This window comes from Oncorhynchus keta, chromosome 17 (genome assembly GCF_023373465.1).
Source record: "Oncorhynchus keta strain PuntledgeMale-10-30-2019 chromosome 17, Oket_V2, whole genome shotgun sequence".
Classification (NCBI taxonomy): Eukaryota; Metazoa; Chordata; class Actinopteri; order Salmoniformes; family Salmonidae; genus Oncorhynchus; species Oncorhynchus keta.
This window is the reverse complement of record NC_068437.1, coordinates 61681532-61694278: the sequence shown is the minus strand read 5'-3', so window position 1 is coordinate 61694278 and position 12747 is coordinate 61681532. Positions and strand designations below refer to the sequence as shown.

The 12747-nt window shown below is 48.1% G+C and overlaps 1 protein-coding gene across 6 annotated transcripts in view; it reads left to right on the top strand.

The window, feature by feature from the left end:
- myrf (myelin regulatory factor) overlaps positions 1-12747 on the top strand; it is a 138775-nt gene that overhangs the window by 24545 nt on the left and 101483 nt on the right. For all 6 annotated transcript variants that reach the window (XM_052466956.1, XM_052466958.1, XM_052466957.1 and 3 more), the window contains exons 2-4: positions 5345-5435; positions 6032-6322; positions 8108-8169. In XM_052466956.1, the coding sequence (XP_052322916.1) occupies positions 5345-5435; positions 6032-6322; positions 8108-8169 (444 nt within the window). The remainder of the gene's footprint in view (positions 1-5344; positions 5436-6031; positions 6323-8107; positions 8170-12747) is intronic.

Below are 12747 nucleotides of genomic sequence, written 5' to 3'. Positions count from 1 at the left end.
CCAATACCATCCCACCCTGTCTGAACCCAATACCAACCCATCCTGTCTGAACCCAACACCAACCCACCCTGTCTGAACCCAACACCAGCCCACCCTGTCTGAACCCAACACCAGCCCACCCTGTCTGAACCCAATACCAGCCCACCCTGTCTGAACCCAACACCAGCCCACCCTGTCTGAACCCAACACCAGCCCACCCTGTCTGAACCCAATACCAACCCATCCTGTCTGAACCCAACACTAACCCACCCTGTCTGAACCAAACACCAGCCCACCCTGTCTGAACCCAACACCAGCCCATCCTGTCTGAACCCAACACCAGCCCACCCTGTCTGAACCCAACACCAGCCCACCCTGTCTGAACCCAACACCAGCCCATCCTGTCTGAACCCAACACCAGCCCACCCTGTCTGAACCCAACACCAGCCCACCCTGTCTGAACCCAACACTAACCCACCCTGTCTGAACCCAACACCAGCCCACCCTGTCTGAACCCAATACCAACCCATCCTGTCTGAACCCAACACCAACCCACCCTGTCTGAACCCAACACCAGCCCACCCTGTCTGAACCCAACACCAGCCCACCCTGTCTGAACCCAACACCAGCCCACCCTGTCTGAACCCAACACCAGCCCATCCTGTCTGAACCCAACACCAGCCCACCCTGTCTGAACCCAACACCCCATTCTGCTTGTTTGTTTATCTGTCGGCCCAGTTGCCTAGTCAACGCCATTTTACCTGCTGTTTGTTGTGCTAGCTGATTAGCCTCGCCTACTGTTTTTAGCTAGCTTTCCCAATTCAACACCTGTGATTACTGTATGCCTCGCTGTATGTCTCTCCCAAATGTCAATATGCCTTGTATACTGTTGTTCAGGTTAGTTATCATTGTTTTAGTTCACAATGGAGCCCCTAGATCCACTCTGCATACCCCTGTTACCTCCTTTGTCCCACCCCCCACACATGCGGTGACCTCACCCATTACAACCAGCATGTCCAGAGATACAACCTCTCTCATCATCACCCAGTGCCTGGGCTTACCTCCGCTGTACCCGCACCCCACCATACCCCTGTCTGCGCATTATGCCCTGAATATATTCTACCATGCCCAGAAACCTGCTCCTCTTATCCTCTGCCCCCAACGCTCTAGGCGACCAGTTTTGATAGCCTTTAGCCGCACCCTCATACTACTCCTTCTCTGTTCCGCGGGTGATGTGGAGGTAAACCCAGGCCCTGCATGCCCCCAGGTACCCTCATTTGTTGACTTCTGTGATCGAAAAAGTCTTGGTTTTATGCATGTCAACATCAGAAGCCTCCTCCCTAAGTTTGTTTTACTCACTGCTTTAGCACACTCTGCTAACCCTGATGTCCTTGCCGTGTCTGAATCCTGGCTCAGGAAGGCCACCAAAATTCAGAGATTTCCATACCCAACTATAACATCTTCCGTCAAGATAGAACTGCCAAAGGGGGCGGAGTCGCAGTCTACTGCAGAGATAGCCTGCAAAGTAATGTCATACTTTCCAGGTCCATACCCAAACAGTTTGAACTACTAATTTTGAAAATTACTCTCTCCAGAAACAAGTCTATCACTGTTGCCGCCTGCTACCGACCCCCGTCAGCTCCCAGCTGCGCCCTGGACACCATTTGTGAATTGATCGCCCCTCATCTAGCTTCAGAGTTTGTTCTGTTAGGTGACCTAAACTGGGATATGCTTAACACCCCGGCAGTCCTACAATCTAAGCTAGATGACCTCAATCTCACTCAAATCATCAAGGAACCCACCAGGTACAACCCTAACTCTGTAAACAAGGGCACCCTCATAGACGTCATCCTGACCAACTGGCCCTCCAAATATACCTCCGCTGTCTTCAACCAGGATCTCAGCGATCACTGCCTCATCGCCTGTATCCGCCACGGAGCCGCAGTCAAACGACCACCCCTCATCACTGTCAAACGCTCCCTAAAACACTTCTGTGAGCAGGCCTTTCTAATCGACCTGGCCCGTGTATCCTGGAAGGACATTGACCTCATCCCGTCAGTTGAGGATGCCTGGTCATTCTTTAAAAGTAACTTCCTCACCATTTTAGATAAGCATGCTCCGTTCAAAAATGCAGAACCAAGAACAGATACAGCCCTTGGTTCACTCCAGACCTGACTGCCCTCGACCAGCACAAAAACATCCTGTGGCGGACTGCAATAGCATCGAATAGCCCCCGTGATATGCAACTGTTCAGGGAAGTCAGGAACCAATACACGCAGTCAGTCAGGAAAGCTAAGGCCAGCTTCTTCAGGCAGAAGTTTGCATCCTGTAACTCCAACTCCAAAAAGTTCTGGGACACTGTGAAGTCCATGGAGAACAAGAGCACCTCCTCCCAGCTGCCCACTGCACTGAGGCTAGGAAACACGGTCTCCACCGATAAATCCATGATTATCGAAAACTTCAATAAGCACTTCTCAACGGCTGGCCATGCCTTCCGCCTGGCTACTCCAACCTCGGCCAACAGCTCCGCCCCGTAGTTCCTCACCCAAGCCTCTCCAGGTTCTCCTTACCCAAATCCAGATAGCAGATGTTCTGAAAGAGCTGCAAAACCTGGACCCGTACAAATCAGATGGGCTTGATAATCTGGACCCGCTATTTCTGAAACTATCTGCCGCCATTGTCGCAACCCCTATTACCAGCCTGTTCAACCTCTCTTTCATATCGTCTGAGATCCCCAAGGATTGAAAGCTGCCGCAGTCATCCCCCTCTTCAAAGGGGGAGACACCCTGACCCAAACTGCTATAGACCTATATCCATCCTGCCCTGCCTATCTAAGGTCTTCGAAAGCCAAGTCAACAAACAGGTCACTGACCATCTCGAATCCCACCGTACCTTCTCCGCTGTGCAATCTGGTTTCCGAGCCGGTCACGGGTGCACCTCAGCCACACTCAAGGTACTAAATGATATCATAACCGCCATCGATAAAAGACAGTACTGTGCAGCCGTCTTCATCGACCTCGCCAAGGCTTTCGACTCTGTCAATCACCAAATTCTTATCGGCAGACTCAACAGCCTCGGTTTTTCGGATGACTGCCTTGCCTGGTTCACCAATTACTTTGCAGACAGAGTTCAGTGTGTCAAATCGGAGGGCATGCTGTCCGGTCCTCTGGCAGTCTCTATGGGGGTGCCACAGGGTTCAATTCTCGGGCCGACTCTTTTCTCTGTATATATCAATGGTGTTGCTCTTGCTGCGGGCGATTCCCTGATCCACCTCTACGCAGACGACACCATTCTATATACTTTCGGCCCGTCATTGGACACTGTGCTATCCAACCTCCAAACGAGCTTCAATGCCATACAGCACTCCTTCCGTGGCCTCCAACTGCTCCTAAACGCGAGTAAAAACAAATGCATGCTTTTCAACCGATCGCTGCCTGCACCCGCATGCCCGACTAGCATCACCACCCTGGATGGTTCCAACCTTGAATATGTGGACATCTATAAGTACCTAGGTGTCTGGCTAGACTGCAAACTCTCCTTCCAGACTCACATCAAACATCTCCAATCAAAAATCAAATCCAGAGTCGGCTTTCTATTCCGCAACAAAGCCTCCTTCACTCACGCTGCCAAGCTTACCCTAGTAAAACTGACTATCCTACCGATCCTCGACTTCGGCGATGTCATCTACAAAATGGCTTCCAACACTCTACTCAGCAAACTGGATGCAGTCTATCACAGTGCCATCCGTTTTGTCACTAAAGCACCTTATACCACCCACCACTGCGACTTGTATGCTCTAGTCGGCTGGCCCTCACTACATATTCGTCGCCAGACCCACTGGCTCCAGGTCATCTACAAGTCCATGCTAGGTAAAGCTCCGCCTTATCTCAGTTCACTGGTCACGATGGCAACACCCATCCGTAGCACGCGCTCCAGCAGGTGTATCTCACTGATCATCCCTAAAGCCAACACCTCATTTGGCCGCCTTTCGTTCCAGTACTCTGCTGCCTGTGACTGGAACGAATTGCAAAAATCGCTGAAGTTGGAGACTTTTATCTCCCTCACCAACTTCAAACATCAGCTATCCGAGCAGCTAACCGATCGCTGCAGCTGTACATAGTCTATTGGTAAATAGCTCACCCTTTTTCACCTACCTCATTCCCATACTGTTTTTATACTGTTTTTATTTATTTACTTTTCTGCTCTTTTGCACACCAATATCTCTACCTGTACATGCCCATCTGATCATTTATCACCAGTGTTAATCTGCAAAATTGTATTATTCGCCTACCTCCTCATGCCTTTTGCACACATTGTATATAGACTGCCCATTTTTTTCTACTGTGTTATTGACTTGCTAAATTGTTTACTCCATGTGTAACTCTGTGTTGTCTGTTCACACTGCTATGCTTTATCTTGGCCAGGTCGCAGTTGCAAATGAGAACTTGTTCTCAACTAGCCTACCTGGTTAAATAAAGGTGAAATAAATAAATAAAATAAATAAAAATCCTGTCTGAACCCAACACCAGCCCACCCTGTTTGAACCCAACACCAGCCCATCCTGTCTGAACCCAACACCAGCCCACCCTGTCTGAACCCAACACCAGCCCACCCTGTCTGAACCCAACACCAGCCCACCCTGTCTGAACCCAACACCAACCCATCCTGTCTGAACCCAACACTAACCCATCCTGTCTGAACCCAACACTAACCCATCCTGTCTGAACCCAACACCAACCCATCCTGTCTGAACCCAACACCAGCCCACCCTGTCTGAACCCAACACTAACCCACCCTGTCTGAACCCAACACCAGCCCACCCTGTCTGAACCCATCCTGTCTGAACCCAACGCCAGCCCATCCTGTCTGAACCCAACACCAGCCCACCCTGTCTGAACCCAACACCAGCCCACCCTGTCTGAACCCAACACCAGCCCACCCTGTCTGAACCCAACACTAACCCACCCTGTCTGAACCCAACACCAGCCCATCCTGTCTGAATCCAACACCAGCCCACCCTGTCTGAACCCAACACCAGCCCACCCTGTCTGAACCCATCCTGTCTGAACCCAACACCAGCCCATCCTGTCTGAACCCATCCTGTCTGAACCCAACACCAGCCCACCCTGTCTGAACCCATCCTGTCTGAACCCATCCTGTCTGAACCCAACACCAACCGATCATGTCTGGACTCAGACATAAGATCCAGATGGCCATAGTCTTGGTCTTAGCGTTCCCAAACAGTGAAACCGAATCCAGCATCACTCTCTATGGTCTAGTTCACTCAGGTGATACAACTGATGTACAACACATTCTCTCTCTTTTCTACTCCCCTCCTCCTCCTCCTCCTCCTCTCTCTCTGTAGGTCATGATATTACCAGCTCCTTGGAGCCAGCGAACATTGACACCAGTATTCTGGAGGACTACATCAGTAAGGAGGACGACAGCACTGACATGTGAGTGGCTCCCGGGAAACGGTAGAAAACGTTTTGTAATTGAAAACGTAAATTGGGTTTTTCTTATTGGACAGGTCCAGGTATTCCCTCGCTGTTTCAGGCAGTTTTCATCCTTTTGGTGCCTAATGAACCACACCTGTCTGTCATTGTCATGCCAAACAACCACAGGAGTTAGCGACAACACAAACACATCTGTGACCAGCTTATCAATGCGACCAAACAACAAGTATGTCTAACCAGGGTAGCGTTTATTAGGTACCAAATGTGGGGAAAAAATGTGCTGAAAAAAGGGACTGGATTTGTCCAACAAGAAACATAGGTTTTTGTTTTCCGTTGCAAAACGCTTTAATACGTTTTCAATTGAGTGCCCTGATAAACACGACCCACCTCAACACACAATAACCAATTCATAACATGCTATTCTAGGGACATTTCCAATTGAACTAATATTAATGAACACAATCACATGGTTGTCTGACCTAGCTACTTTTAGATGAATGACTGTAAGTCTGGATAAGAACGGCAGCTAAATGATCAAAATGTAAAATATGTAAATATATATATATATATATATATTCTCCTCTGTGTTTCCCCAGCTGTTTTTCTGAGGTCCATAGCGGTGCCCCAGGGCCTAACTCTTACTCATCACCCCAAGCCGGCGTTTCCTCTTCTGGGGGTGGTTTGCAGTGTGGCGTGAACCCCCCTATCCCCCTCCGTCAGGGAAACCCCCACTCCCACCCCCAGCCCTGCCAAACCCCCTACCCCCCACCCCTGAGCCTGCTGAACCACAACAACTACCCCTGCCTGGGGCAACACAACCACCAGCAGAACCACCAGCAGCAGCAGGACCACATCAAGCCTGAACACAGAGGACACTACGCACCAGGGTGAGCTGGCGGGTTGGGGGTGATTGGGGGGGAGAGGGTGAGGGAGGGAGGTCAGGGAGAAGGAGGGAGTCAAGGAGTGATGCTTAGGGAAAGGGAAAGGGAGTGGGTGATGGTGATGGTAAGAGTTAGGGTTAGGGTGAGGGAGTGGGTGATGGTGGGGGTTAGGGTGAGGGAAAGGGAGTGGGTGATGGTGATGGTGAGGGAAAGGGACTGGGTGATGGTTAGGGTGAGGGTGAGGGAAAGGGAGTGGGTGATGGTGAGGGCTAGGGTGAGGGAAAGGGAGTGGGTGATGGTGAGAGAAAGGGAGTGGGTGATGGTTAGGGTGAGGGAAAGGGAGTGGGTGATGGTGAGGGCTAGGGTGAGGGTGAGGGAAAGGGGTGGGTGATGGTGAGGGCTAGGGTGAGGGAAAGGGAGTGGGTGAGGGTGAGGGCTAGGGTGAGGGTGAGGGAGTGGGTGAGGGTGAGGGCTAGGGTGAGGGAAAGGGAGTGGGTGAGGGTGAGGGCTAGGGTGAGGGTGAGGGAGTGGGTGAGGGTGAGGCTGAGCTGTCTGGGACTATAAATGGATAGATGGATGATGGGGAATGGTAGGCAACAGAAACTGACATGTTGTAGTTATAGAGAAAGATGACAGATTATGCTACTACAGTATGTGGACACCTGCTAGTTGAACATCTCATGGGCATTAATATAGAGTTGGTCTCCTCTTTGCTGCTATAACAGCCTCCACTCTTCTGGGAAGGCTTTCTACTAGATGTTGGAACATTGCTGCTATAACAGCCTCCACTCTTCTGGGAAGGCTTTCCACTAGATGTTGGAACATTGCTGCTATAACAACCTCCACTCTTCTGGGAAGGCTTTCCACTAGATGTTGGAACATTGCTGCTATAACAGCCTCCACTCTTCTGGGAAGGCTTTCCACTAGATGTTGGAACATTGCTGCTATAACAGCCTCCACTCTTCTGGGAAGGCTTTCCACTAGATGTTGGAACATTGCTGCTATAACAGCCTCCACTCTTCTGGGAAGGCTTTCCACTAGATGTTGGAACATTGCTGCTATAACAGCCTCCACTCTTCTGGGAAGGCTTTCCAATAGATGTTGGAACATTGCTGCTATAACAGCCTCCACTCTTCTGGGAAGGCTTTCCACTAGATGTTGGAACATTGCTGCTATAACAGCCTCCACTCTTCTGGGAAGGCTTTCCACTAGATGTTGGAACATTGCTGCTATAAAAGCCTCCACTCTTCTGGGAAGGCTTTCCACTAGATGTTGGAACATTGTTGTGGGGACTTGCTTCCATTCAGCCGCAAGAACATTAGTAAGGTCGGGCACTAATATTTACAGTTTAGCCTGCTACTTTTTAATAAGTTGTAACATCAACGTGAGATACAACTTGAAAAGATAAGTCATAGTAGCTCACATTTAACCGATGAGCCAGACTCATGTCTACAATGACATGATGGTTTAGGTCTAGATTCACACCATAGACACCCTCATACTAAATCCAGCTCCGTTATGTAATCAGTGCTAGAGAGTGAAGATGTGAGGAAGGCAGATATCACAAACTAGAGTCATATTACAGAAAACAGACAGATGACAGAAATAACTCATCTATTGCACAACAAAATGTAGATGATTTTGCTGCAGCTAAATATGTTATCGCCTTTCAAAAATATATAAGAGATATTTTAAAATTAAATAACTCTCGGATTGTACGGGCACAAGTTTCTGATCAAATCTGTATTGATCTTTATACCAACCAATCAATATTTCTCTACTACGTTCCAGGACGCTCCCAGAGTCCCCCCCAGACTCCAGCTCTGAGCCGTACTCCCCTCAGCAGGTCAATGGTAAGTCCAGCTCTGAGCCGTACTCCCCTCAGCAGGTCAATGGTAAGTCCAGCTCTGAGCCGTACTCCCCTCAGTAGGTCAATGGTAAGTCCAGCTCTGAGCCGTACTCCCCTCAGTAGGTCAATGGTAAGTCCAGCTCTGAGCCGTACTCCCCTCAGCAGGTCAATGGTAAGTCCAGCTTTAAGCCATACTCACCTCAGAAGGTCAATGGTAAATCTGAGCTCTCTTTTCCCTTGACTCTCTCCTGCTTCTTCCTGCCTCTCTCAATTAAGAACAGTTTATGTTGTGGTTGTGAAGGAGGGTGAATTGAGGACGTGAAGGTATAGAATAACAAAGGAAAGGCTGGGGTTGATGGACTAGAGGATATGGTGTTGATGGACTAGAGGATATGGTGTTGGTGTTGATAGACTAGAGGATATGGTGTTGGGGTTGATAGACTAGAGGATATGGTGTTGGGGTTGATGGACTAGAGGATATGGTGTTGATGGACTAGAGGATATGGTGTTGATGGACTAGAGGATATGGTGTTGGGGTTGATGGACTAGAGGATATGGTGTTGATAGACTAGAGGATATGGTGTTGGGGTTGATGGACTAGAGGATATGATGTTGATGGACTAGAGGATATGGTGTTGATGGACTAGAGGATATGGTGTTGATGGACTAGAGGATATGGTGTTGGGGTTGATGGACTAGAGGATATGGTGTTGATGGACTAGAGGATATGGTGTTGATGGACTAGAGGATATGGTGTTGATGGACTAGAGGATATGGTGTTGGGGTTGATGGACTAGAGGATATGGTGTTGGGGTTGATGGACTAGAGGATATGGTGTTGATGGACTAGAGGATATGGTGTTGATGGACTAGAGGATATGGTGTTGATGGACTAGAGGATATGGTGTTGATGGACTAGAGGATATGGTGTTGGGGTTGATAGACTAGAGGATATGGTGTTGATGGACTAGAGGATATGGTGTTGGGGTTGATGGACTAGAGGATATGGTGTTGATAGACTAGAGGATATGGTGTTGGGGTTGATGGACTAGAGGATATGGTGTTGGGGTTGATGGACTAGAGGATATGGTGTTGGGGTTGATGGACTAGAGGATATGGTGTTGATGGACTAGAGGATATGGTGTTGGGGTTGATGGACTAGAGGATATGGTGTTGGGGTTGATAGACTAGAGGATATGGCATTGGGGTTGATGGACTAGAGGATATGGTGTTGGGGTTGATGGACTAGAGGATATGGTGTTGGGGTTGATGGACTAGAGGATATGGTGTTGGGGTTGATGGACTAGAGGATATGGTGTTGATGGACTAGAGGATATGGTGTTGGGGTTGATAGACTAGAGGATATGGTGTTGGGGTTGATGGACTAGAGGATATGGTGTTGGGGTTGATGGACTAGAGGATATGGTGTTGATGGACTAGAGGATATGGTGTTGGGGTTGATGGACTAGAGGATATGGTGTTGATGGACTAGAGGATATGGTGTTGGGGTTGATGGACTAGAGGATATGGTGTTGGGGTTGATGGACTAGAGGATATGGTGTTGATGGACTAGAGGATATGGTGTTGGGGTTGATGGACTAAAGGATATGGTGTTGGGGTTGATGGACTAGAGGATATGGTGTTGGGGTTGATGGACTAGAGGATATGGTGTTGATGGACTAGAGGATATGGTGTTGGGGTTGATGGACTAGAGGATATGGTGTTGATGGACTAGAGGATATGGTGTTGGGGTTGATGGACTAGAGGATATGGTGTTGGGGTTGATGGACTAGAGGATATGGTGTTGATGGACTAGAGGATATGGTGTTGGGGTTGATGGACTAAAGGATATGGTGTTGGGGTTGATAGACTAGAGGATATGGTGTTGATGGACTAGAGGATATGGTGTTGGGGTTGATGGACTAGAGGATATGGTGTTGATGGACTAGAGGATATGGTGTTGGGGTTGATGGACTAGAGGATATGGTGTTGATGGACTAGAGGATATGGTGTTGGGGTTGATGGACTAGAGGATATGGTGTTGATGGACTAGAGGATATGGTGTTGATGGACTAGAGGATATGGTGTTGGGGTTGATGGACTAGAGGATATGGTGTTGGGGTTGATGGACTAGAGGATATGGGGTTGATGGACTAGAGGATATGGTGTTGGGGTTGATGGACTAGAGGATATGGTGTTGGGGTTGATAGACTAGAGGATATGGTGTTGGGGTTGATGGACTAGAGGATATGGTGTTGGGGTTGATGGACTATGGTGTGTCAGCTCAGTGGTAAAGGACTATGATTGGTCAGCTCAGTGGTAAAGGACTATGATGTGTCAGCTCAGTGGTAAAGGACTATGATTGGTCAGCTCAGTGGTAAAGGACTATGATTGGTCAGCTCAGTGGTAAAGGACTATGATTGGTCAGCTCAGTGGTAAAGGACTATGATTGGTCAGCTCAGTGGTAAAGGACTATGATGTGTCAGCTCAGTGGTAAAGGACTATGATTGGTCAGCTCAGTGGTAAAGGACTATGATTGGTCAGCTCAGTGGTAAAGGACTATGATTGGTCAGCTCAGTGGTAAAGGACTATGATGTGTCAGCTCAGTGGTAAAGGACTATGATTGGTCAGCTCAGTGGTAAAGGACTATGATTGGTCAGCTCAGTGGTAAAGGACTATGATTGGTCAGCTCAGTGGTAAAGGACTATGATTGGTCAGCTCAGTGGTAAAGGACTATGATTGGTCAGCTCAGTGGTAAAGGACTATGATTGGTCAGCTCAGTGGTAAAGGACTATGATTGGTCAGCTCAGTGGTAAAGGACTATGATGTGTCAGCTCAGTGGTAAAGGACTATGATGTGTCAGCTCAGTGGTAAAGGACTATGATTGGTCAGCTCAGTGGTAAAGGACTATGATTGGTCAGCTCAGTGGTAAAGGACTATGATTGGTCAGCTCAGTGGTAAAGGACTATGATGTGTCAGCTCAGTGGTAAAGGACTATGATTGGTCAGCTCAGTGGTAAAGGACTATGATGTGTCAGCTCAGTGGTAAAGGACTATGATGTGTCAGCTCAGTGGTAAAGGACTATGATTGGTCAGCTCAGTGGTAAAGGACTATGATTGGTCAGCTCAGTGGTAAAGGACTATGATTGGTCAGCTCAGTGGTAAAGGACTATGATGTGTCAGCTCAGTGTTAAAGGACTATGATTGGTCAGCTCAGTGGTAAAGGACTATGATTGGTCAGCTCAGTGGTAAAGGACTATGATGTGTCAGCTCAGTGGTAAAGGACTATGATTGGTCAGCTCAGTGTACCCGCTACCATCTCTTATGACGGAAAAGAGCTTCTGGATATTCAGAACAGCGATTACTCACCTCGAACTGGACAGATATTTTTTCTCCAATGAGTCTTACCCCAAACAGCATTGCTTGCTGTTTGGGGTTTTAGGCTGGGTTTCTGTACAGCACTTTGAGATATCAGCTGATGTACGAAGGGCTATATAAATAAATTTGATTTGATTTGATTTACGCGAAGGATATGCTGTTTCTCCCGGACCAGGCTCAAAGTCAACGTAAGGAGGATACAGTGCATTTGGAAAGTATTCGGAGCCCTGGACTTTTTCCACATTTTGTTACGTTACAGCCTTATTCTAAAATTGATTCAAAACAACAATAACAAAAATGCTCATCAATCTACACACAATACCCCATATTGTAGCAAATGTATTAAAAAAATAAATAAAAAATATTTACATAAGTATTCAGTCCCTTTACTGTGAGACTCGAAATTGAGCTCAGGTGCATCCTGTTTCCATTCATCATCCATGAGATGTTTCTACAACTTGATTGGAGTCCACCTGTGGTAAATTCAATTGATTGGACATTATTTGGAAATGCACACACCTGTCTATGTAAGGTCCCACAGTTGACAGTGCACGTCAGAGCAAACAACAAGCCATAAGGTTGAAGGAATTATCCGCAGAGGTCCAAGACAGGATTATGTTCGAGGCACAGATCTGGGGAAGGGTACCAAAAAATGTCTGTAGCATTGAAGGTTCCCAAGAACACAGTGGCCTCCATCATTCTTAAATGGAAGAAGTTTGGAACCACCCAGATTCTTCCTAGAGCTGGCCGCCCGGCCAAACTGGGCAATCTGGGGAGAAGGGCCTTGGTCAGGGAGGTGACCAAGAACCCGATGGTCACTCTGACAGAGCTCCAGAGATCCTCTGTGAAGATGGAATCACCAATCATGTCTTTATGGTAGAGTGGCCACACAGAAGCCACTCCTCTGTACAAGGCATATGACAGCCAAAAGGCAACTTAAGACTCAGAAACAAGATTCTCTGGTCTGATGAAACCAAGATTGAACACTTTGGCCTAAATGCCAAGCATCACGTCTGGAAGAAACATGGCACCATCCCTACGGTGAAGCATGGGGGTGGCAGCATCATGCTGTGGGGATGTTTTTCAGTGGCAGGGAAAGATGAACGGAGCAAAGTACAGAGAGATCCTTGATGAAAACCTGCTCCGCTCCAGAGTTCTCAGGACCCTATGCACAGAACCAAGTAAATGCAGAAGTGGATTCGGGAC